At 44.8% G+C, this 26,090-nt stretch overlaps 3 protein-coding genes and 1 long non-coding RNA gene across 15 annotated transcripts in view; 1 reads left to right on the top strand and 3 right to left on the bottom strand.

Moving 5' to 3' along the window:
* Positions 1-1,006: 1,006 nt before the first annotated feature.
* Positions 1,007-5,903, bottom strand: TRNT1 (tRNA nucleotidyl transferase 1). The gene is made up of 7 exons (XM_064433128.1): positions 5,668-5,903; positions 4,721-4,914; positions 4,081-4,219; positions 3,758-3,884; positions 3,306-3,499; positions 2,887-3,137; positions 1,007-2,132 (listed from the first exon to the last, which is right to left on the bottom strand). Exons 1-7 carry the CDS (start codon positions 5,816-5,818, stop codon positions 1,884-1,886), a joined length of 1,305 nt encoding a protein of 434 aa, XP_064289198.1. The 5' UTR covers positions 5,819-5,903; the 3' UTR covers positions 1,007-1,883.
* Positions 4,969-24,266, top strand: IL5RA (interleukin 5 receptor subunit alpha). 10 transcript variants are annotated; one of them, XM_064433133.1, is made up of 13 exons: positions 4,969-5,093; positions 7,963-8,078; positions 9,110-9,181; positions 10,372-10,505; positions 11,647-11,792; positions 12,088-12,226; positions 12,823-12,955; positions 13,062-13,252; positions 14,228-14,373; positions 14,796-14,934; positions 16,194-16,290; positions 20,732-20,813; positions 22,914-24,266. In XM_064433133.1, the coding sequence occupies exons 4-13, from the start codon at positions 10,436-10,438 to the stop codon at positions 23,004-23,006; spliced, it is 1,236 nt and encodes a 411-aa protein (XP_064289203.1). In that variant the 5' UTR covers positions 4,969-5,093; positions 7,963-8,078; positions 9,110-9,181; positions 10,372-10,435; the 3' UTR covers positions 23,007-24,266. The 10 variants fall into 10 exon arrangements, with proteins under 10 accessions (XP_064289203.1, XP_064289201.1, XP_064289207.1 ...); XM_064433131.1 differs by lacking the exon at positions 4,969-5,093 and adding an exon at positions 6,007-6,123; XM_064433134.1 differs by lacking the exon at positions 4,969-5,093 and adding an exon at positions 6,030-6,123 and having other exon boundaries at positions 7,970-8,078.
* Positions 11,330-23,060, bottom strand: LOC135308227 (uncharacterized). The gene is made up of 5 exons (XR_010368765.1): positions 21,046-23,060; positions 17,193-18,428; positions 14,668-14,994; positions 14,206-14,579; positions 11,330-12,271 (listed from the first exon to the last, which is right to left on the bottom strand). It is a non-coding gene; the product is annotated as an uncharacterized LOC135308227 (long non-coding RNA).
* The window catches only part of LOC135308221 (contactin-4), a 269,514-nt gene continuing 267,480 nt past the window's right edge, over positions 24,057-26,090 (bottom strand). For all 3 annotated transcript variants that reach the window (XM_064433116.1, XM_064433118.1, XM_064433119.1), the window contains one exon: positions 24,057-25,815. In XM_064433116.1, the coding sequence (XP_064289186.1) occupies positions 25,715-25,815 (101 nt within the window). In that variant the 3' untranslated portion in view covers positions 24,057-25,714. The remainder of the gene's footprint in view (positions 25,816-26,090) is intronic.

Genomic DNA, 26,090 nt, shown 5'->3' with positions numbered 1-26,090 from the left:
AATTCCAGGCAGGGCTGTTCATGAAGGTGCTTGTGCAATAATCTGGTTTTGCTGTTTTCTAACAGGATCCTTTGTGTTATCAGTGAGGAGGAAATGGGCTTCCCCCTGCTTTTGGTGACCAGCTTGGCCAAATAATCTCCAATTAAACCCATCAGTTTCTATTTACTAATTAAACTGGCTTTGAAATGATTGATTTAATAGTGCACTCTCCAGCACCTATACTGTGTAGTAAATAATTCTGATTAAAGTCTTTTCAGGCTAATCATTGCCAGCATCAATTTCAATAAATCATTCCTTGCTGTCCATATGCATGATTTGGGTTGTCATCCTTAATCCTGGGGGACAAAGTTGTGCAAAGGTTCCCTGAGAGCTGAAAATCCTTTAGACATAAACCAGTGATTAAGTCTGGGAGCAGGATTGGACCCAGGCACCCCCAGCCCCTCTCAGGGCTGGCAAACAGCTGGAAATGAAAGCTCAGCACTCATGGGAAGATCTCCCTGCTCAGCTTTGTCCAGAGTATCCATTTGGTCCATGCCAAGACCATAAATTTCAGGATTTCTCCTTAAAAATCCTCTCTCCACGGGGAGTTGGCCCCTGACAGCAATGTTGGGTAAGTGTTCATATTTTCCATCTCCACACCATTGCCCTAAAGCTGCACTTTGGTGAAATCTTGAAAGGACTCTACAGCCCTGAGTTCTGTCACTCCCTCCCAAGATTTCAGTAGTTCCAGAAAGTACACAAAGGAGGCTTCAATTTAATCACCTCATTAAATTAAGCACCATCCTGTTCTTGTGAGATTTGCCTTACTAACAAACAGCACTTTCCCTTTTCCCTCCCTGGCTCCCTCAAATTCCCAGGCACCTTCAGGATAATTTATTTAAAGGACCAGACATCCCAGGAAAATCAAGGGCAGCTGGGAAGTTGTGTGAAAGCCCAAAATGCTGATTTTATTCCAGCATTGCTCCAGTGTTGCCATCTAGTGTTGCAAAATGATATCCAAGGAAAGTGAAATCCAAAGGATTTTATTTCTTACCATGGTTGTGTAGGAAAAGTTCAACCTGCAATAAGATTTATACACACAAGAGCTGCTCCAAGAGACTTTTTAACAGCACACCACAAACCCCAGGGATAGGAAGACATTCATAAAGCCCAGGAATGGCTCTGCTCCAAATCCCCAATTCCCAAGACAAGGAGCTGGATCTCCCCTTGTTCATCTTAATTAACATTAATAGTTTGTCTCACACCTGAAGTTGAAAATACAATGTAGAACCTTCACCAGCTTGCTGTGGATTTAGTTTACTCAGTGGTAAGTTGCTGAAAAACTACTGCAAATTCATGATACTCAGCCAAGTCATCCTTTTAACCTAAAACTAATTCTGGAAAATAAAAACAGTCCTAGAAAACAGCCTGGTTTTCCATGGCAAGGCTGTTGGGAACGGCTGGAGTGAGTATTTCCATCTGTCATCCAGCTTTAAGTACAAAAAGAGTTAAGGTAGAGCCCATTATTTCCACACATTCTCCTAGGCACATAAAAACCCCTCCATGATTTCATCTAGAAGATGCAAACAACCTTTTTGGGGGGATTTTGGGGTGGTTTTTTTTTTTTTATATAGACAGTCAGAAGGAGAAAAATCTTGCTGTCACCTCTCGTGCCCTAAGTCATGATAAAATAGTAAATATTTATCAGCAAAGAGGTTGAGAGGGTGGGATTTGGCAAACAATGTTTTACATCATTCCAAAATGAAACCTCTCCTTGCAGAAGTTAGGAATTAGTAATGAAAATATTAAATGTGACAAATGCTCAGTTGGCTGTGAGAGGCTCAGTTTCCTGGGAGCTCAGTTCCACTCAGATCAGGGCACAAACAGTTCTGTTATTATTCACTTTACACCTTCTTCAGGCAGCTCAGCAGTTCCTCTTTATCCATGTGGTACCCACTCTTTTTCCACTCATCCCTCAGCTGCTGCAGTGCTGTCCCAATCTCCTTGCCAGAGGACACCCCCATCTTCCTGAGGTCGTGCCCACTGACAGGGAAGGAGGGCACAGTCCAGTCCTGCATTTCTTTCAAAAGCTGCTCCTCTCCTTGGTACTTCAGGAGCTCAAAGATCTTGGAGTTGGTGTTAGCTTCCCTAGACTAGGAGAAAAAAAGGAAAAAAAAGAGAGGTTTCAGTATGAAACAGCAAAACCAGCTCAAAGTGTGCTCAGTATTGCTTAGGCAAGACCTTGGCCAAGCTGGGACTAGGGAGCAAGGCTCTCTCCTGCCTCACAGTTAAAACTGAGTCTTGCAGGCTCTGGGAGATCCTTGGAGAATCCCAGGTAATAGCTGTGATCCCTTTCCTGAGGGAGACAGGCCTGGCCCTGGGGATGGGTCCTTGCCCTCAGCATGAGCAGAATACAGCTGGAAATGACCTCACTGTGCTGTGGAAGAACATCCCAGGCTGCCTAAGGAACATCACCCAAAATCACTCCAAAAAATCACCATAAAAATCCCCAAAATCACCCAAAAGTCCCTAAAACCACCTAAAAATTCGCCTCCGAATCACCTAAAAATTGCCTTGGGAAGAACAGCAGGAATTGCACTGATTTTCCAGTCACAATTCAAAGCTGAATTATACAGAAAAAAGCCAAATTCTTGAGGTCCAGCTCCTCTTTCATATCTCAGCAGGACAGCACAGCAAACTGCCAGTCCCAGGTAAGGTCACAAGAAACTGAATGTGAGACATTTTTCACCCTGACTTTTATATCAGTCCAAAAATTGCTGCAGAGCAATTCCAGAGCACAGGGTGCTCAGAACTGCTAAAACACAGCAGGTTTGTTTTTGAGGAATGCCTTCCAATGAATTCAGCTCCCTGTGCAGCCCCAAATGGAGCAGTCTGAACTCCACTCACATCCATCAGGAAGTCCTGGTATGGTCTAAGTGGTTCTGGCCCTGAGCCTTTGGTTAACTCCTGCCTGTGCTTCACCAAGAAAAGGCCAAGGTTTTTTTCTTCCTTGGAGATTTTCAGCCTCAGGTCCAGGTTTGTGACATCATCCTTCCCCTTGAACAAGGATGTCAGGACAGTCATGGGTTTTGGAGACAGATTTTGGATGTTTTTACTGACTCTGGCAAATTCCTCTAAATTCCCATCAAGTGGTAGCCCTAAAAACACACAAAAAGTACAAAGAATTGTTAACAAGAAAAGTGGGTGTTAGCACAGGATAAAAATAAAATCTGATTTCTGTGTAAACCCAAGTTTAATCTCATTTGGCACAAAATTCTTTCTGTATAAGATTCAGGAGTAGGAAATCAAACTTCATTTCACTTTACCTATGTACTGGGCAATATCCAGCTCATACATAAGCTGAACCAAATGATTGACATGGTTTCCAAGAAGAATTTTTTTCAGTTCCACCCAAATCCTTTCTCCTGATATTCCAGCCAAGCCTTTGGCATTTTCTTTAATTGCTTGCAGTGTAATAGGTTCATGATCTCCAGGTTTCTCTGCAATTCTTCCATAAAATCTGCCAAATAAAAGCCCTGGATGTTATATTAGAACACTTACAACTATTCAAATAATTAAAAACAATTAAAACAAAATAAAAAAACACAATTAAAAATAATTCTTACAATTATACAACTTATTCCACTTACAATCATAAAATCATTTAGGTTGGAAAGGAAATATGGCAATTACAACTCCTTTTACATCACTGGTATCTTTTTGCATGTTTTTGAAACTTTGTACAGTTTATTTATCAAGGAAAGGCAAAACCCCTTACCTGAAGTATCTCAGGATTCTTAAATAATCTTCTTGTATTCTCTCAGCTGCCTTGCCCACAAATCTGATTTTCTTGTTTTTCAAGTCTTCATAGCCATTAAAGAAATCATAAAGTGTTCCATCCAAACCTAGAAACCAATGAAAAACCAGAATATCAATTTACAAACGTGGCTGGCACAATGAACCACTCTCATTTGGAATGAGAAGTTGTGTGGTTTGAGCTGGTCTGCCAGATCACCCCATGTATTTGTACAGATTTTTGACACAGAACTCAGTGGCAGAACTCAAATCCACTGCTTCATCCACATTGTTTTTCAAATGTACCTAAAAACATGGAGTTGACAGTGAGGTCCCTCCTCTCAGCATCCTTGTGCCAGTCCGTGGTGAACTCCACCTCTGCGTGCCGCCCGTCGGTGACAACGTCGATTCGGAGAGTGGTGATTTCAAAATTCTGCTCGTGGAGCTGCAAATCCCACAGACAGCGTTACTTCAACACAGCTGAAATTAACTTCATCACATGAAATTAAATGCAAAAGCTGCTTATTTCTTAGCCCTGTGTTTGTGTCCAGTGGGTGGACACATGCACAGCAACGGGTGCAGGGTTTTCATACAGAGCTGAGAAATAAGAACTTCGGAAAATAAGCTTGACATTATTTATTTTCTACACAGAAATCTTCCTGCAGGAGGTGGACTAATAGCAAGGTAGAGGAAATCAGGAGCAGGAAACATTAGGATCATGCGTGGGCAGCCAACATTATTTTTTCTGGTGATGACACAGCAGCACGAATGAGTTACTTGCATTAAAATATGATAATTATTGAATTCTACAATGAATAATCAAAAAAAAAATCACTCCAGGCTTTAAAGAAGGGTCTCATTTAAACTCTTGCTGTGATACTTTAAGAAATAAGGAGCAAATTTTCTACTGGACATCCACAGACAGGCAGAAAAGAACCAAACCCACCCTGGCAGTGATGGTTCCGTGTTTTTCTCCTTTGTTGTTGATCAGACGGACCCCAGCTGCTGTGAACATCTCCTTCATCTCTGCTGGTGTGGCTGTGGTGGCAAAATCGATGTCCTGCGGTGTCACTCCGCTCAGTAAATCCCTCACAGCCCCTCCTGCTATCCTCAGCTCATAGTTCTTCTTCTCAAACAGTTCTGGGAAGGGAAGGAAAAGCAAACAGCAGTAAACCCACGGCACAATCAGCCATAACCTGCCTTCTCACTAAACTAAGATCACAGATGGAGGAATAAACACTCAATTATGCAGAAAGCAGCAAATAACTCACAGCTTCATGCAAAATGCACTAATTTGTGGCACAGCTGAGCACCCACAGGTATGTTCCCTGTCATTCTGATTTATTTTTCTGAAGCTTTTCTGGAAACTTAACTATTGGCAGGTCTCTAATTGGTCCTGGGAACTCTGGGCTGGGGATCAATTTGAACAGTCAGGGGCTGACAAGGGAAAAGAATTCAGATTATTTACAGCAGAGAACAGTGAACCATGAGCCTAAATTTCTCTAGGAACAACAGAGCATAATAGAATCAGCCTACAAAGGGAAACACGAGCTCTGACCTGTCCCTGAGGGAGTTCAGCATGGAGAAGGCCATGGGAGCAGAAAAATGCTCTTTTTACCAGGGCATGGAGTGACGGGGGAAGGGCAATAAGGTGAGGAGGGCATGTTCAGGAGTGAGCTTTCCCTGTGAGGATGGGGAGGGGCTGGGATGGAATTCCCAGAGCAGCTGGGGCTGCCCTGGATCCCTGGCAGTGCCCAAGGCCGGGCCGGAGCAGAAGTGGGAGGTATCCCTGCCATGGCAGGGTGGCACTGGGTGGGCTCTGAGGTCCCTCCCAACCCGAAGCACCCCGGGGCTGCGCTCAGGGACATTTCGGGGCCTCCTCCCCGCACTCACCGGCCACGCTGCGCAGCCCGGGCGTGAAGAGCGCCTGGAACTGCGGCGCCTGCAGCCTCATGGCGCCGCTCCCGGCGCCGCTCCCGCCGTGCCGCCGCCGCAGCAGCCGCAGCCCGGCCCTGCGGGGCACGAGCCACAGCTCAGCCCACATCCGCGGGCACGGCCCCGCGCTCACGCACCGCGGCCCAGCTCCGGCATCGGCGGCGCCGCGCGATGAGCTCAGAGCGGCGCCGGATCGGGGAGCGGCACCGCCGGCATCGGCACCGCCCCGGGGCCGGGCTCGGGGAGCGGCACCGCCCCGGGGCCGGGCTCGCTGAGGCGGCACCACCGGGATCGGCACCGGGATCGGCACCGGGCCGGGCCCCGCTCCGCCCCCGCTCCCTCAGCGGGACCGCCCCGCCTGCGCTCAGCCGGGAGAGATTCGTGAAAACCCTCACGGAATCACAGAATGACCAGGTTGGAAGAGGCTGTCAAAATCATCGAGTCCAACCCAGCCCCAACCCCTCAGCTAAACCCTGGCCCCCAGTGCCACATCCAGGCTTTGTTAAACACACCCAGGGATGGGGACTGCACCGCCTCCCCGGGCAGCCATTCCAGAACTTTATCACCTTTCTGTAAAGAACTTTTTCCTAATATCCAGCCTGTATTCCCTTGGTGCAGCTGCAGGCTGTGTGCTCTGGTTGTGTCAGTGCCTGCAGACAGAGCCCAGCCCCAGCTGAGCACAGGCACCTTTCAGGAGCTGTGCAGAGTGAGGAGGGCAGCCCTGAGTCTCCTTTTCTCCAGGGGAGCACCCCCAGCTCCCTCTGGTTCCTCTCAGGGTTTGTGTTCCCAGCCCCTCTCCAGCCTCGCTGCCTCCTCTGGATGAGCTCCAGCCCCTCAATGTCCTTCCCAAACTGAGGGGACAGAAATGGACAGAGCACTCAATAAAAGACCTAAAATATTTACCGTGGCTTTGTCTCAGTTTAGAGAAAAGGACTTACAATGGGAAAAAGAGTTATAGCAGGGAGGAAAATACATATATTGGTAATGGCAAAATAACAGATGGAATTGATGAGTTTCTTCTCCCCCCAGTGAGAAGGAATTCGGTAGCATTTAAATGTTTGAATCATTGAAATGACAAAGTCATAATTTTGGAAAAGCCCTCTGAAATCATCAAGTCCAGCTGCTCCCCAGCACTGCCAGGCTCACCACCAAACCCTGTCCCCACGTGCCACAACCATAGAGCTTTAAATCACCCCAGGGATGGGAATTCCTCCTGACCCAAAACTCCATCCTGTTCTGTGGAGCAGATATCAGTGATATGAGTGATAATTGATTATTTACAGCTATTAATGTGCACTTGATAATGTCTAAATGCAGTTCATATCTTGTCCACATTGAATTACACCCACTTTCACCAATTTGGGAGGAGCTTTAATTGTGTCCTGAGCCCCAAAGCACTCGCCCCTCCAAGCTTGTGTCACCTGCACATTAATAACTTGGATGACAGGTTGTTAATGAGGGTGAGTCATTAGCCTTCTCCTCATCCTTCCTGTAACTCCATCACATACAGCCCCACTTTCTGCAGGATCTTCCCTGGGTTGGATTCTGTTCCCTGTCCTGTTTGTGAGCCTGCAGTACCATCACAGCGTCATGGAATGGGCTGGGCTGGAAGGAACCTTAAAGATCACCTCGTTCCAACCACCTGCCATGGGCAGGGACACATCCACGAGCCCCATCCAGCCCTGAACACTTCCAGGGATGGGGCATCCACAGCTTCTCTGGGCAGTGCAGAAGTTATCCAACCCTATGGATCTCAGCTCAAAGCTCTCAGCACAATGTTAGGAAGCTGGTTTTGCTCTGGTACCGGTTACTTCCCAAAATGCTGCATGGCTGGATGGCCAGAGCTTTGGACAAGATTGCATAAAAAAACCTGGATAAAACATGCACAGTTCTCCAGCAATGTCTGGTTTTGATTTTCTAGGGGAAGAACACATTGGGGTATCAGCAGTGTGGCTGTGGGTTATTTCTTTGCAGTCAGTCATCACATTCCTGCTCTTGAAAAGTCATCAGAGAACTCTCAGACCATTGTATATAATTAATGCTCAATAAATAAAATAACCCATTTCTGGGCTGGACCATGCCTGTATGGAGCCTTCCACCCCGTGGAAGAGAGGCACAAAATGTGAATATAGATAATAAGGGGGCTTGGACATTAAAAACTCACTGTACTGTAGATGATGTGTCATTTTAATGAACACAGTTCCCTTTTTCAAGGCGTGCTTATCTAATTTGTCCTCTGCCATCTCTTCTGAGGTACCAGCCCTGCTGGCACTTGGGAGGCAGCAGTTATAAAAGAAACCCACAGGGAGAGCACCCAGGGGACGGGGAACAGACAGACCCAGCTCTTGGCAGGACTCTGAGATGCCCAGGTAACCTCCCGGGGTGTCGGGCGTGCTCTGGGTCTGCCTTGTGCCTGCTTTTGAACTGCAAAGCTCCTGCTTTTTAAAGTCAGTTTGCACTGGGAAAAGCACCTGGAATCTGCTGCTTCTCTGTTGCTTGTGAGGTATTGGGACACATCAGCTGTTAAGGGAGACAATCATTACTTTTAGGAGGCTGGTTTTTGTGCTTTTGGATTTCTACTGTCCTTCTAAAAGGAATATATTCCTTGCACAAAGGGATATCCCCTTTACCCTCTGCTTATTACTTATATAACCAAAACTTTGTCCTGCAAACTTACCATATCCATTTTTGTGAGGAGCACAATCCTCCTGTAGCCTTCTAGTTACCACCTTTACTTGCGTACACTTATTTTGATTCTCTTTTCAGCAATTTCTACCTTGAAGCAGGGATCACAGACTGTGGTTTGTTCTCAGGGGCTGTGGTCTTACACAGCTGCAGAAATTCAGCTTCCAAAAGCTGGGCTGTCAATCTTAGTCTGGCTGCAAGAAAAAGACAAATAGCATTTTGGAAAACAAAGCAAGAAAAAATAAACTGAAAAGAACAGGATAATAATTTAGGATTCATCTGAATTACAGTAACATTTTATACCCAGTTTCAGTTCAATAACGTGCTGCACAGAAAATATAAGATGTAATACATGCAAATACTTTTAGGCCTAAAAAATAATCTTTAGGATCTTTTTGAAAGTATAGGGAAAAGAAAATCAGAACCCTTAACTTTTTGTGGACAAATTAAAAAAAATCCACAAGTAGCCAAACTCACTTTAAATAAACCCAAGAGAGAGTCAGCTGTTGTAGTTATGACAATGCCTGAAACCAACACATTGACATTATTCAAGTAGATGTGAATGTTAAGCACTTGCAAAACATGAGGCTTTTAAAAGATTTTTTAAAAATAAGGTACTGAAATTATTGCTGATTTTAGGAAAAAATGAGTGAATGCTCTCAACAATGAAACTAATGAAGCTTCTTTCTCAAAGTTGTTTTTTTTTTATTTTCAGGGATTTGAGGAAAATGAATTTTTACTTCTAAATGGAGAAAAAAGTTATTAGAGTATTTACTGGTCTCATCAGGTAAATGAAAGGATGCAGCAAAGAAAGCGTGATGCCAGTAATTTGTGCAGGCATAAATGTGCTGTAAAAAATATTTGTCCCATTGTCTGTGACTTGCTACATTTTGGGAGAACCAAAACGCCTGGCCAGGATGTCATTCCATAACCCAATGTACATAAAATCAAACCCTGGCTCCCCAGGAATAATTCATTAGCAAACTCCTGATTTCAGCTGGCCATGTGCACATTTGGGCTGTCAGGAAAGCAGAGAGGCACAAAATGTGAACATAGATAATGAGGGGACTTGGACATTAAAAACACACTCTACTGTAGATGATGTGTCATTTTAATGAACTCAGCACTCAGACTGCACTTTGAAAAATAGTTACTGTACAGCAGAATTATTCCAACTGTGATCAGTGGGAGTGCTTCCAGTCCCTGGGTTATTCCTGCTCATTACCATTGGAAAATATTATGTTTTCCATGTGAGCAATTGCTGTAGTGCCCCAGGGAGGTGCTGAGATTGGGCTGGGGGGTGCATTTCTCTTCAGTAGGAACATTTTGGAAAGCTGCTGTTCTGAATGCCCATTTTTATATTAGGTTATACATGAATGATTACACAGAGATTTATTTTTTTTTTTTTCTCCCAGTAATTCATGGAACAATCCATTGGAAAATGCTGGGTTTAAGCATTAAAAATTGTTGTTCATTGAAATCAGAAATGAACAAAGCAGTTTCTCTTACATCCAATAATTAAGAGTGGAGAATTAGCCTTGAGATGAGCAGTGACTGTGTCTTTAGAGAGCTTTAGTGGAGGAGTAACTAGACAGTAAATCCCAGTAAGCAGCTATTTTATATAGAGCGGGAGCTAAAATATGGTTATTCCTGTTCTTGGAGGAAATGGGACTCCCCCCAAACCAGTCTACACAAACCTGACTTACCTTCCATGGAGAAATGCTCTAATTCCACGGATGCCCTGAACATCCCCTCATGAAGTTTTGAGAGCAGCAGCTTTTCAGAGAGGGCTGGCAAAGGAAGCAAGATGAAATGTGCTCTGCGTACCTGTATTAAATTTAGGTCTCACAAGAAGCATTTTCCTGCAAGAAAAGAAGAGTCTATCCCTGCAAGGCAGCAGTTTCAGTGCTTTGATGATGGGGATAGATCGTGATCCATGGGTTGGGTGTTTAACCCTTGGCTTGTGCTCATTTTCAGCTCCTGTGAGATGGTGCCAAGGCTGGTGTGCTGATGCCTGGCTGTGCCCATCCACCACCCAAAGATGATGGCCAGTGGGATGTCAGTTTTCCTGTTCCTCCTCTGGACAACAAACACACCTCAAGGTGCAGGAGGTGAGGAGCTTCCTCAGGGCAGTGCCCTGGTGGGTGCCCAAGGTCCCTCTTTGTGCTGGGCACTGTTCCACACGTGGATGGAGCAGTCCCTGGTGTGCCATGGGCCCATTGCTGTCCTGCCTCCTGGGACTGTGCCCTGTCCCACACTGTTCCCAGCTGGGGCCTGCTTTGCTGTGGGAGGAAAGAATCTCCAGTCATGGGGAAACAACTTGTGTTGGGACTTTCTGAGCCTTTTTAGGGCAGTTTTCCTACTGCAGTGTGAACTCCTGGGCATCAAAGGCTGGAATCACAGGAGAAGAGAAGTGGGAGCTGATCATGGAATCCCAGAATGGTTTGGGTTGGAGGGGACATTAAAGCCCATCCAGTTCCACCCCCTGCCATGGGCAGGGACACCTTCCACTGTCCCAGGCTGCTCAGAGTCACATCCAACCTGGCCTTGGGCACTCCCAGGGCTGACGGCCCTCAACTGCAAATAAGGGAGAGCAGGCTCTGAAGAGCTGGAGGGGAGCAGATTGATTATTTCACTGCCCTGCTATTTATTTGCTAACATTTCCCCCAGCATGAGATCCTCCTCATTTCCAAGAGAGCTCCAGGAATCCTTCTTGCCCTGTCATTTTAAATTATCCTTCCCATCCTTCTGTGTTTTCTTCCATTTGTGCTTAATTCCTCTGTTCATCATTTTGGTGCTACTCTCACATGCAGCTTCTTGTGGCTGTTTTGAAATCTTTGAAAGCCCCCCATGCCGCCCTCTCCAGCAAGCTGATGTGGGTGAGAATTGTTCATGCAGTTGATCACTCCATCAGCCCCGTTTCTTGTCTCTGTGACAATGACAACCAAGATGAAAACTCTGAACATAATTAACAAGCCAAATGTAATATATCACAGTAATATTCTAGTTGAAACTGTTGTAAAAATTTCATTTTTCAAGCTAAGTTTTAATAAACTCTTATTTGATGGGTTTTGGTTATTTAAAGGGTTTTTTTTGGTCAAATATTAGAAATATTTTACAAGGAGCTATTGAGAGAATATAATATTGAGATGAAATTATTTGCTTGTATTGCTCACTGCTTGCAAAGAGGTATTGCTGTAAACAATTCACTGTATTGGACACTGATGGATATTTCTGTTTTCTCTTTTCCAGTCCAGGTTTTGCCACCTGTTAACTTCACCCTCACAGTCTCTGCATTAGGACAAGTGCTGTTACACTGGGAGCCAAACCCTGCTCAGGAACAAAACAACTCCACCATCAGATACGATGTGAAAATCCTGAGCCCTGAGCCAGAAGAGGTAAGAGAAAAATAAATCAAGGATCCTAAGAAGGCTAAATCCTGCTGTTCTCTTTTATCTAAACCCATGCTTTGGGAACTGCAGAGATTCCCTCTCAGCCACCCTTGTGGACACAGCCCTGCTGGGACGAGCCTTGGGAATTGCTGTTTTCATCTCGAGGGGACGATGGATCCTGGCTTTAAACACTGGCTCCCCATTCAACTCACTGAACTTACCCCAGTGTGAGGCTCAGTCTTTGCAGGTCCCTTATTTTGCCTCCCATTCCCTGTGGTTATTTGATATTTTCTGTTTCAAGTATGACACCAGGAGGACTCACAGTGTGCGAACAGCGGCGCTTCACAACGGCTTCTCCGCCCGCGTGCGCACCTTGCTCCTCCAGCAGGACCTCCAGATGAGCAGTGACTGGGTGGAGGGAAACCTCCCACCTCTGCCAGGTAAGAAAAGCCAAGGAAGGCCTGGAGTTTGTGTTCTGCCCCAATCTGTGGGTTAAACATTAAAAGGTGACAGGTTTATTTCTTTAAAATAAAAATACAGCGTTTTCCGCTCTACCTGCTACAAAAGGATTTAGTCCAGACCTTTCCCTACTGCACTGGAGCCTGGAATACAATCTGGAGGTGCAAAATGTCAACAACACCTATAAAATTTTCTAACAATGCCTTGCTAAGGCTGAGTTAACCCAGCATGGTGCACCTAGGATATTGTTGCCTTGTTCCACATGAAATACACTGTTCTGTGTGGCACAGGTTTACTCACTGCTTGGGAATCTGCATCCTTCCCAAGCCACAGAGCTGTGTGATGTGGTGCAACAGACATAGCTATAATGGCCCAGACTGGAATAAAAAGGGCAGAAAATTAGATGCAACAGACACAGCTATAGTGGCCCAAACTGGAACAAAAAAGGAGGAGAATTGGATACAACAGACACAGCTACAATGGCCCAAACTGGAATCAAAGTACTTTAGCAACAGGAACTTGTTATGATTTTTGCAGTGGGGTTTTCTTTCTGCCCTGTAATTCCTTGCCTCTCCAGGTGCTGCAGAGACCTCTGTCACCAACCTGTCCTGTGTCACCCACGTCACCATCTCTGGCAATGTCTCCCTCCATTGCACTTGGCTCCCTGGCCAAGGGGCTCCAGAAGACACCAAATACTTCCTCTTTTACAGGTTGGTGTTTGCTGCTTCTCCAGGCAGCAGTGAATTTCTTTAGGAGCATTTTATGAATTTTATGAATTTCTTTAGGAGCATTTGTCTCACCAGCATTTTAATTTAGGTATGAGACACACACAGAGGAATGTCCCACTTACACCAAGGACAAGTGGAGCAGGAATACCGAGTGCAGGTTTTCAAGTACTCAGATTAAACCTGGTGAGATTGACAACCTCATTGTCATTCACATCAATGGCTCCAGCAAACGTGCTGCAATCAAGCCTTTTCAGCAGTTATTTAACCAAAACGCCATCGGTGAGTAGGAATACATTAAAAAAAGTACCAAAAATGACTGGCAGGATTGTCAAAATGTGAGGAAGTTCTTTTGGATTGAGTGGTTCTTGATGCAGGTGAAAGGATGTGTTGATTTTGTATAGTATCTTAAGGGAATTGGAAGAAATAACTGGATTGTTTTAGCTAAATTTGATTTTAATAATCTATTTGAAATTATAGAATGGCAAAACTAAAAGCTAGTAAAGGCAATTAGTTATTCTGTTAGCCAAAGCATTATTTCCAATAGTAATTTTCAGTTGATTTAGCCAATATACTTTAAAACACTGTTTTTATTATCCATAATTTTGCAGCCTTCATTTAAAAGGAGTAAGACACATGATGTTCAAGTTAACCCTGTCCTGTAAAGGAAGGCATTAGTCTGGAATAAAAGGGAATATCAGCCATGATAATAAAAAGGGAATATCCTGTCATCTTTCATCTACACCAATAATTTACTCTCCCGCATTAGTTCCATGTTTTTCTTTTTTTAAACAGATAATAGTTCTCTTTTTCATGACTTCACTAAGAGAAAAATATCACAAATTTTCTTCTTAGAAATCATCCCCATAACAGCAGCTGAATTCCTTTGAATTTTTTCCATTTTTGAATAACTTTCCTGGCTACATCTGTATTTTCTTTTTTCTGGAAATGAAATTTTTCTAACTATTCTATCATTAATTTAATACTTCTATGGAAATTAATTTAATAAATTTCTCTTTCTCCAGTAACCTAATTTTCCAAAACTTTTAAGTGGGTTTTCCAAACTGTTTTCCCATAACTATTACCAGCAATATAGTTATTCCTCCTAAATCCTTATCTTTTCAGTCCAAAAAGGGAAATAAATTCAATAATTATAGGTCCTACTTTGAAACACTATCAGGTTATGAAATGCTCCAGGTTTTTAGTATTTAAACTTGTCTCTATGAATAACTCACCTGTATGGTTCTCTTTTTGCAGAGAAAGTGAATATTCCCAGAAACATCAGCATATCCCTGGAGCAAAACGACCTCCTGGCCATGTGGGAGAAGCCAATTTCTCCTTTCCACGAGGAATGTTTTGAATATGAATTTTATCTCATCAACCTGAAGTCAGGCAACAAGCAGGTAATTGCTCCTCCAGCATCCAAGATTATCCAACACTCCTGTCCTCTCCAGCTGGAATTTGCCTTCCTCTTTTCCTCAATGCCTTTTCAATCTGCAACAAACCATCCCCAAGGAACTTGGGAAAGCAGGACAAAATTGGATTTATTCAGCTTATGCATTTGGGCTCAGAACAGTTTTTACCATCTTGAAAATGCTGCACTGAGAATCTGCAGGAAGAATGGAGAAATGAGGCATTTCCCAGGAATTTTCCCTGGAATATTGGTGTGTTAGGACCTATAAAAATGGGGCTCTTACCTCCAAAGCAAGGCCAGCAGCTCGCAGTCAATAAAAACAATAAAAAGATAAACATGGTGTAAATTTGGTTTTTTTTGAATGGTTGAGTGTTAATTAATCTCTGAGAGCACAAATTGTGTTCCTGACAGATCCTGAAGATCTCCTCCAACAGTTTCCAGCTGCGGGTGGATGCCAGCAGCAGATATTCCATCAGGATCAGGGCCAAGCACAACCACCTCTGCCGTGCCTCAGGGGCCTGGAGTGACTGGAGTGAAACCATCTATGTTGGTGAGAATTCCCATTGTTCCACCGCTGGGAGCAGTGCTGCCTGTGCAACACCCCAGAATTCTAACAGGAAACAGGAAAACAGGGATTTGAAGGAAAAACCTGCCTTGTTAATGCCAAAGGGATTTAAATCCGTTCCATTAAAAATAAACTACTTGCAAGAGGATTGGTTTTAGGCAATGCTTTGTGAATATTTCCAGGGATTGCTTTAAACTCAAGGCCTTTTCTTGCATCACTGCAGTTTTTTCAGGTTTTTCCCTGCCCTCATTGTGATGTTCATGCTGGAAATAAATATGAGAGGCCATTGGTTCACTGAAATTATCTCACCCCTTCAATGCTGAGGGGAAAAAAAAAGAGCATGATTTTAACATCTTTTAGCATCCCCAATGCTGGGGAACAAATGCTGCCTAATCAGGAGAGTGCCCAACATCACAAAATTCTAATAGGAAACAGGAAAACAGGGATTTGAATTTAGATTTACTGAAACTCTCTCAGTCCTTAAATGCTGGGAGAAAAAAAGAACATGATTTTAGCATTTTTGGAGCCTGATCATTTGCCCCAGGCTGTTTTGTATTTCCTGCTTGCTGACCAAGTTGTTGTGGAAATAACAGTTGCTTTATCACTGCACGTTATCAACTGTTTGTTCTTATAGACATCCTCCTTTGCTCTTATCTCTGGAGTTTCTCAACTTCCTTGTTTTCACTTAAAAAATACTCTGTTACACTCTCCTGTTTACTACATTTCCCCTCTTGTACCATGAATTCACATTTGCAGTGTTTTGCCTCCTTTCTCCAACACATCCCCTTGACCTCCCCACCTGGCTCACACAGCAAACTTGGAAAATCCACTCTGATGGCAAAACAAAATTGGTCTTCCCTAAAAATTTATTTAAATCTCAACAATATCCAAGAGCAGGACCACTTAATGCAGTTTTTCCTCATGGAAAGGAGTTTTTAGGGGCTTGTTGCAGTTCATTGGCACAATACAGGTTCCTGCCACTTTCTCAGCTACTTGTTCTCTCCTTTATATCAAAGTAATAGAAAATTATTGTTGAAATCAGAAATTCAGTGCCATGGAAGCTCTACAATCAATTTCTTATTCTAGGTATCAAATCTTCAAAATCTGCATGTTAATTTGTGACCTGAATACAACAACATTAAACAGCTAATTAAATATTTACAATATTTACATTCTAAACATGTTTCAAATAATCTGTACTAAAATAATACATTTAATTTCTTTTTTTTCCCCTTGAAATTCAGGGCAAAACAAACTGGAGAATTCCACAGCCTGGATTCTCACTCTGCTCTGTGTGACCACGTCCTGCACATTGCTGCTTGTTGCTATAATATGCCAAATGTAAGTATTAGCTTTTTTTTATTACAATATAACCAAGGATCAGGCATTCAACAAGTGTGGGGGGATATCACAAGCTTTGCCTAATTCTGAGGAAAAGCTGAGTTTGCCTAAATACCCAAAGCAAAAATAATCAGCCTCATTAATTATCAGCAGTAACATTCAGCAGAATTGGTGGGGTAAGAGAGGTATTCAGTTTAATCTTATACAACAAACCCATATATTGAGTGAGGTGAATTTGTTAAAGTTTGTTTGCCCTTGTCTCATTTCTTCATTAAATGCACCTGATTGTGTCAGTGATTTCCCCAGGAATCTTCATTTATGCCTGGCCAAAGCTGCTCAGTGCATCCCTCATGGCCAAAATATCCAGACCTCTGGTGTTTGCTTTGAGTATTTGGAATATTGAATTTATTTTTAATTATACTCTGGCTCTGGATGCTATACAGCAAAGGCCAAAACTCCCCAAATGCACAGTGAGGAAGCACAGCTACACTTTGGATTTGTGTCTGTGACAGTCAAACCATAAGTGATGAATTAAAGGCTCCATGTAATTAGAAATTTCTCCCTGAAACACGCAGCAAGCAGCAATTACCAGTCCACAATAAACACATCTCCCCTTAATGGAAGTGCTAATTCCTTATTAATTTCTTTAATGCCTTTTTATTTATTGCTCATCCTGATGCATCCTTGGCTGTTTTCCTCTCTGTGCTGTGTTTCCTTTATCCAATAAAGGTGTTGTGTACAGGATGCTCCAAGAGGATAACTGAGATTAACTCTCTCTGTGGGAGCTGACTGAGCAGGGCTCTGCAGAAACAGCACAGCGAATTTATTCCTGTGTCACACGCTTGTCCCCAGCTATGCAGCCTTGATGTCTCACTGAAAATCCCCAAATTTGTCTGACTTACATGATTCTGTTATGGATTGAGCTGGAGCTGGAGGTCCTCCCCGGCTCCAGCATCATCTCCAGCTCTCTCCTCTCTCTTTGGGACAGCAGAACCAACACCAGTTAGCAGCAGTCACACTGCTCCATGTTTTCTGTGGAGTTCTGACAGCACTTGAATATTACATTTACCCCCTTTGGAGGTCCTGGAACACACACAGGGGGAGAAATAAATCCAGGGTACAATTCTCCTCAACCTGGAGATGCTGTACTAATGCATTGTATGATTTTAATCCAAATTTCAGGGAGCTTGTCCAGGTTCAGCTGCTTGCTGCTACCTTGGTTGCTCCCAGGAGTTTCTCTCCAGTATAAAATTCCCCAACACCCAAAGACTCATTATTTTCTCTCTTTGCCAACATGATGAAAATTTTACCTCCCTGCTAGTCTGAATTTCATGGAGCTGCTCACCTAATTCCACCCTTCCCTGCTGCTCCTTGCTCCTTCTCCAATCCCCAGCCTGCCCTGGGAGGATGGGGAAGTGTAAGAAGATGAAACACAGGGTTGTACCTGCAGATATTAAAAAAAGAAAAATCGAGCAGGTTTCCTAGATCACAGTTTCATTAGTACTCTCTGTTTTTACTGCTCTTGAAAATTCATGAAGTGCACTCTGCGATTCAAGAATCGTTTCAAATTTCGTGCGATTTGCAGCCATTATAAGGAATTTCATTACAGCAAAGAGCTCCATAAATTTTTCTGTGTACTTGCAGGCATCGGGGTTAAAGCCCCACCATTTGGGAGGAGTGCTGCAAGGCAAAGGGGCCCTCTGGGACAGTTTGGGCAGGCTTTTCCCTTCACTCACTTGCAGAGGCTGATGGGGTTAGAGTCTTGATAAAAACCACAACTGAATGTCCTGGTTTGCTCTCTGCCTGTAGGAGAGAGCAGCTTCTGTCCTTCCCTAGGAATAACATTTTCTCCTGGAGGTGAGCCCACAGGAGGATGGTGTCAGTAATTTGCTCTGGCATGAGGGCACTCAGTGCCCTCCACACCCCAAAATCAGTGTGGTCATGCAGGTACCCCCCTCTTCTGCACCCCATGAGCAGCAGTCACCAGCCAGCTTCGGAAAAACTCCAGGGGGAATCTCAGGGGAGGCACTCCGACACAGAGCTAAAACAAATACTTCCTCAGTCTCATCACAGAGCAAGGAGAGCTTGTTCTCCTGCTTGTTCCTCTTTGTTTACCTCCAGCCTTTTCATGTCACAGCCTGTGGGAAGAGTGGGAATTTCAGAAAGGCAGACACAGCACAAAACTCAGACCCCAAAATGTTGATTTAAGGCATGAGGGTCCCATGGGGAGTGTCCAAGGCCTGAAGGTCCAAGCAGTGACACTGGAAAAAGGCTGTGCCTTAACCTGTGTAGACAGAGACACCTGGGATGCTCTTTGTGACAAGATCTTTAACCACGTAACTCTGACTTTTCAGTAACCTCCAAAAAAGAACAGCACCATTCTGAGGGCACCACCCCAGCAACTCCTCCCTGCAAAGACCTGAGGGGCAAAGCAGCCCCCATGGACACACTTCTGCCTCATTTCTTGTGGGCATTTGTGCACCTTTCTTAAGTGCTCCCCTTCCAGAAGTGACATGTAATTTATGCTTTTTGCTGCCTCAATAAATAATTTTGACATGGCTCCATCAAAATCTTTTCTTGGCAAACAGCATGACACCAATCCCAAGTGGAACCAACTCTTGTTGGGTCCTTTGCCCAGCAGTGGCATAAATCCGATCTGAAATGAGCTGCAGGTGGAATGCTGTGGCCTTTTGAGAAGTTTGTGAGAGCTGGTGAGGTGTAGGAGCTGTGAAGTGCAAATCTGCCCTGGGTAAGGGCACAAAGGAGGAGAGCTGGGAGGAGTGGAGGTGATGGAGGTGATGCCAGGTGCTGCAGTAACAGCATTGGCACTCATCCTGCCCCACTCCTGAGCTCCAGCAGCAGCCACTTTCCTGTCCCACCCCAGTGGTGGGGAGCAAACAGCCTGGCTGCTCCTTTGCACCCAGCAGTGGCTCTGCTGTGTCCAGCATTTCACCAAAAAAACCAAACAGCAAATGTTTCCCCCAAAACACCTCATACCCTGCTTTTATTCCCATTTTTGGCTGTATAATTCCCTCCCCCAAAGCCTCATCCCCTGCAGCACAGGGAGACATCCCACAGCTCGTGTCTGTGGGGTGAGCAGTGCTGTGCCCTTCCCTTCCCCTGATAATTAATGAAGCATCAATGTCACCTTCAAGGCAACAGCAGCTCAGCCAGGAAGGTTTAGCTCCAAGCTGATAGACAGAAAATATTATTTCTCCTCACCAGGAGAATAGTAATAGGATAAAGGTAAACTTGACAGAACTCAGAAAGCTTCTGGAAGAAGAATAGTCCTAAGAACATAAGCACTGAACTAAGCAGACATCAGCCAGGGGGATTGTCACAAAATAAAGGGGGCAGAGGAGCAGATCTGCCCTTGGTGCCCGAATTTATCTCTGCTTCCTCCACAACAAACCCTGGATACCAATTCTGGGCTGAATCCTCTTCACTCAGGCCAAGTTCCCATTGAAACCTGCTCCTTTTGGACATGGTGCTGTCCAGGGCTGGAGACAGCGAGGGTGTTTCAGCACCTGGAATGTGAGACCTGAGCTCTGCCATGTACAAACAGAAGGAAAAGCTCCCTCTGCTGTCCCAAAAACCCCTGTGCTGCCAGCCCAGGGAGGGGCAGGCAGGGAGGGGGTCTCAGGGGTGTGAGCAGGATGAGTTATCACAGCACTGAGCAGAACCCTTTGCTGTCAGCTGTCCCTGGTGCCCTCCCCTGCCTGCTCCCAGCTCCCTTGGCACACAATTATTTGTGGTTGCTCTCCTGCCACGAGGCACTGGCAGTTCATGTCCAGGAACCAAAGCCTGAGCACGAGGCAGCTCGTCCTGGCTGGCCAAAGGAGGCACCTGACAGCAGAGCCCTTGGGAGGAGCAGCAGTGTGAACAGAGATCAGAGCAGCTCATTTCTGCCCAGGCAGCCCCAAAAACCCTGGCATGGATGGGGACAGCCATCCTCCTCCTGTCACCTGCCTGTCCCCAGGGCCCAGAGGTGTCCCGTGAGGAGTGGCACAGCTGCCCAGCCCCAGTGGGGACCATTATCTGTTCCAACCCTAACTGCGAAGAATTTTAAACTTTCTGTGCTAACAAACACTAACCCCTAAAAACCCACTTTGTTTAATCTAAAAGCATAGGAAAAAACTTCCAAAATTAAATAATAAAACTAAAACTATAAGTATATAATTTAAATTATAAAGTGTTATATATATTATATATATATATATATATATATATATATATATATATATATATAGTGTTTTATGTATATATAATTATAATATCACATTAAAAAACCCTTAAAGTTTAACTCAGCAGTTAAGGTCCCAACAATTATCCCTGCTGCAGGCAGAGCTGGCTGCTCTTGGGCTCAGCACGTGCTGCTGCTTGGGCCCCTCATTTCCTAGGAGCAGCAATTCTCTCATTCCTCCACTGCTGTTTCTTACAGAAACCACGTTTGGAGTAAACTGTTCCCACCAATCCCAACACCCAGCAACAAATTCCGAGACCCTTTCCCAGTTGACTATGAGGTAAAATAACTTTTTTTTTCTTTTTTAAAAAATTTATTTTAACTAAAATGAATGCTTTTGTTGGTGTGCTGCTTTTTCCCTGTAAGGCTATGAGCAAAGAGGGTCATAGAGTCATTAAATCTCAGAAAGATCTCCAAGACTATTAAGTCCAACCCCATGGCCACTAAACCCATTGAATTTAGCAATTCCTGAGGCTGTTTTTGCCATCCTCCCTGCTGTGGTAAATTCTCACCTTGCTGTGTGGCCGCTTCCTTTGCCCACGACAGGTTCCAGCCTGCTGCAGCTCTGCATCTGGCTTTGCTTGCAGATGGTGTGGTTTGGGAAGGGTTAAAAATGGACAGAAGGGTTAAGTGGTATTGTCCAGGTTTTCCCTTTTTCCAACTCCATTCCAGAATCTGGGAGAAATCCAGCCCGGGTTTTCTCTTTTGCCAACTCCATTCCAGACTCTGGCAAAAATCCGCTCCAGGTTCCCTTTTTGCCGTCTCCGTTCTGGACTCTGCCTGTAATCCGGTCCGGGTTTTCCCTTTGCCAACTCCATTCTGCACTCCAGCTGGAATCCAGTCCAGATTTTCCCTTTTGCCAGCTCCATTCCAGACTCCAGCTGGAATCCACTCCAGGTTTCCTTTTCCTGCCTCCATTCCAGACTCCAGCTGGAATCTGCTCCAGGTTCCCCTTTGCCAGCTCCATTCCACACTCCATTCCGGTTATTTTTTCCCTACACTCAATTTCCGACTCACCTGTGGCTCTGCCCTCTGCAGGAATTGCGGTTTCTCCCCAGCCGGACAGAGATTCCAGGGTGGCTCCTGGAGAGCTGCTTTTGTTCAGCCTGACAATTCAGTGTTTTGCTCCTGCTGTTGAGCTGGACTTAAGCCTTTCTGGGTTTGCTGTTATTTCTGATAAATACATTTATCTTACAGATGAGATAAACCCCTCATTGTCTGCTCAGGGGAAGGGCTGCTCAGCACCTTGATTTTCATTTGTCCCCTTGGAACAGGGATTTGCTTTTTTGCATATTGTTCTTACTCCATGGTCTGGTCAAGGAAACAGGCTTAGAAAATTATCATATAATGTTTGTTTTTAATTAAATGGTGCAAAATACCATGACTTAGGGCATCACAACTAAGAACACGAGAAATAGCAAATATTAATGCTGCAGCTGGAAAACGTGAGCTTGCAAGGGCAGGTTCACATTCTCAGCAGCAGCTCTGCCTTTTTTTCCATCTCTTCAAGTGAGCTGGCCGTGGTGGGTGACACCAGCCAGAGGCCTTCTGCTGGCACCATGGCCACAAGGCTGGTGGCACTGGCAAGGAGGGCTGAGGACATGACCCAGGTCCCTGCTGAGGCCACCAGGGAGAGGGAAGTTGTTTGTTGGGGACACTCAGTTCCTAAATTTGGTGTAAACAGGGCTGAGGTGACGAAAGCCCTGCAGGTGGTGGCCCGTGGGAACCTGCTGGTCCCTGCAGTGTCACCTGCCACCCTGCAGGGCTTCCAGCAGCTCAGCAACTGCTGCAGCACCTGTTTGTGCAGCTCTGCCAGGGTGTGGCCCCATAAATGGCTTTGCTGCCCTGTATTCAGAAAATTTCCTGTTCCTCAAACCATGACCACTCACTGCAAGAGTGCCAGGCCCTGGAGAAGGCTCCCCAGAGCAGTGGTGGAGGCACCATCCCCAGAAGAGCTCAAAAACCACTCAGTTTTTGGATGTGGCCCTTTGGGATAGCATTTGGTGGGTGTGGTGGGATCTGACTGAAGGTTGGACTTGATCATCTTGGAGGTTTTTCCAGCCTTAATGATTTTATGATTCTGTGCCCTCCAGCTCCTTCTGGGCTCCTTGTCCTTGGCTACAGAGGTGTGACCACTATGGTAAAATGTGGCAAATGGGGAGTTTGGGGATGCAGGGCTGGAGGAAAAGAGAAGGAGCAGCTCTGTGAGAGCTTCAGCCAGAGGGTGAAAATCCTCCTGCTAAACCCAATGCTTCTGAGCTCCTCAGCCATGAAACATTTTGGGTTAATCCCTCTCTAAATGCACCAATTTGAACTCTTAGCTCTCCCCCAGCCCAAGCCACCCCCCAATTCCCAGCTCCAAGGGGTGTTTGCTTTGCAGAGAGCACGGACCTGCCCCAGCTCCACGGAGACCGAGGTGGGCAGCCTGGCTGAAGGCCTCTCCTGCAGCGTCCTCGACGACTCCGTGTTCTGAGAGGCTCCACAACATCACCCACCAGTGCTGGAGAGGGCTCTGTGTCACCTCTCTGTGTCCCTGTTCCCAGTGGGGATGAGAACTTGCCTCCACCAGGTGCCCTCTTACCAAACAAAGTTCCAGCTCAAGCAGGATTGAAGCTCATGGCACAAGAGCTGTGTAGGGGAAAAAAAAAAAAAAAAAAAGCTTGGAAAAGAGCCTCTAAGACAGCTGGTTATTTAAATCTAGCTCTGTATGGATTTCTAGAGGAGTTTATTTCCTCTACACCCTGAAAGAGTCAGGGACAAAGACACGGAGAGGTGTAGGGCCCTCAGAATTATATACTGCTACAAATGGGAGGAGCTAACAACAACAACCAATCACCTGAAGGTGTGGGTAAGAAAATTATTACAGTGACCAATAGGAAAACAGATGGGTAAATAAACAGGTGTATGGACCAATGAGAGTACAAAGAACAAAGAAACTGCTAGAACTGTGACCATATATGGTTAATGGGGTTGAACAGCCAATGGGTCAACAGGGGGCGTGGCTCTGGGGTTGATTGACAGCATGTCAGAGGAGTCCATGGCGGAGGCTGAAGTCCCCTGGCAGGCCTACAGGCCTCCCAGAAGTGCAGCGTTGCTCCTTGGGAATGCAGAGAGCAGCGTTCAGCTCCTGCCCTGAAAGGATTGGAAATGTTGCTTGGTGGATTTAGTGGTTTCAAGCCATGGTCCCAAAATCCTCAAGAATCCCCAGGATAAGCAGAGGCAGTGCCTGGAAGGGCTTTGCTCCAGCCACGGGGTCAGAGATGCTCCATCCCCATGAGCTTGGACAGCTCACAGCTCTACAAAACAAACCCAAAAGTTGCCTGCTCGTGTTTTTTGGTCAGTTTTGGGAGCAGAATTAGACCAGAGGCATATAAATAGATTTTTTTTTCTGCCTTCACAAAGTTTTGATTAAAACCAACTCTTGTATCTTCACATCAGTAACAGTCTCAGCAGGCTCTGAGGGGAAATGTCTCCACTGGGCAGAAACAAAAAGCAGAGGAAAAAGGCTCCTGGAAGACAGGTATCTTTACAAATGACAGAATATTTATTACCAATACCTTTAAAAAAAGATTACATCTGCTAGATCACTGATAAATATCATTTACACTGGGGAGAAAACTACAGAAGCTTTTTTTTTTTATTTCTTTTTTTTGTTTGTTTTGTGGATTTTTTTTTTTAAGATTTTACTTATTTTATTTTTTTTACATAGAAGTAACCATATCAAACTAAGAAAGGAACACGGCTTGAAATACTGACAATATTTCTCTGGTCAACAACCCTGACTTTTACACAAGTGGAATCCTGATTATGAGTTACTGAATAAATATATTTAGAAGGTCTAAAAGTTAACTGTATTATTTTGTAAGCAAAAGAGACAAGTTACAGGCAAATTCAAGCTATCAGGAGAAAAAAAAATACCACTGCAGCGCATTGAAAGTTGAAAATTGTATAGAAAATTCCATTGCCTTTTCCAGCGTTATCCCGTCTGAACTTACAAAATTCCCCGTAGTAACAAACAGTCCTTCTCTTGAGAAGAATTATTCCAGTGTGGATATTGTCGTTTTCTGGTGTGACTCTGTTCTGCCTCCAGGCATCTGGGAAGGGTTTCTAAGGAAAGGCAAACTTCCAGCGGGATCTCTGGGAGATTCCCACTTTTCCATGGATAACCCGGAGCTGGGGCAGCACCGCTCCCGCTCCGGGCCAGGTTCCCAAGCGTTGTCTGGAGTTACCAAGGATGAGCAGTTGTGTCCCAAAGAACGAGCCCAGAGCAGCTTTCTGTCTCAGAGTGGCCGTGTTCTGATTTCCTCGGAATGAATCCCCAAACGTGAGGAATTTCCTTGGAATTAGATCTCCAAAGGCTGGTTGTGCACCCAACACAAGGCCGGCGGCCATCCCATTGTGTCACCACAGATGTCACAGCTCTGCAGGATCTTCATTTCCCCACCCAATTTGATGCTAATTATCATCAAGGCAAAGCAATTTCACAGCCCCTCCTCGCTGCACAATGCTGGAATACTGGCTAGGTGTCCTGTAGTCCACAACCAACCAAAAACCACGTGGGTTTCCAAAATTCTGCTCTTCTGAGTGTTTTGAGTTTGTCCTGCTCAGAGCTCAGGATGAAAGCTGTGTTAGAAGCCCTGGGTTCAACACAGGAGTCGCTGGAACTGCCAGTGAAACTCAGCCTGTTACAATCCGGGTCTGGATCAGTTCTGCCCTGTAAAACTGTACAGTCAACTCCAGCCAGTTTGCCAAGAACAACTTGGAGCTCTCCGTCGTAAAGGAAAAAATCCCAAACAATATTTTTGTGATAATGTCGTCCGTAGCATTTTATAGCAGAGGAAAAAAATTAATATCTACATCATATGTTAACTTTAAAAAATTCTATAAAACACTAAATATATAATAAAAAATATGCATATAAGGACATATGTAAACTGCTTTGGTAACATCGTATTACAGATGTTTTCAGTGCATTGCAGAGTTTCCAAGGAAACTTCAGACAAAGCTATATTTGCTTTGAGGAAGTACTGTATAATGCCATTCCTAAAGAAGCATAAACATTTTTTTTTTCCAGTAGTAAGATGTACTCAAACCACAATATTACTTAGTACTGGGTGTCTCCAAAACAACTAGCTAAATGTTGCTTATATTATAAAGAAGAAGTCCTCGATGTCATTGTTGTCATAAACTGGAGCGGGCTGTGAGGGAGATCATGATTGTGCTGAGGGCTGACAGGGTGCAGGCGCTGGAGGTCGACGAGCCCGAGCCTCTGGCGTAGGCATCTGAGAGGGGAGAGGGGGAAAAGGAGCCAGAGGTGAGCAGAGAACAGTCCCTGAACTCTTTCTTAACCCACCTCCCCCAAGGTTTAAATTCCCTTTCCTGAGATAAAGCACAGCCCCCTCCTCCTCTTCGCGGTCACCTTTCCAACTGATTTCTGGTTTCTTTTCAATTCCTGCCCCCGTTGTGTTGAGGCTCCTCTCACAGTTCTGTTATTTCACACGCTGCCTGCTTATCATTATTTGGTATTTTTTCACAATTGCACCATATTCCAGCTGTT

This window comes from Passer domesticus, chromosome 9, assembly GCF_036417665.1.
Source record: "Passer domesticus isolate bPasDom1 chromosome 9, bPasDom1.hap1, whole genome shotgun sequence".
Classification (NCBI taxonomy): domain Eukaryota; kingdom Metazoa; phylum Chordata; class Aves; order Passeriformes; family Passeridae; genus Passer; species Passer domesticus.
This window is presented reverse-complemented; position numbering and strand designations above follow the sequence as displayed.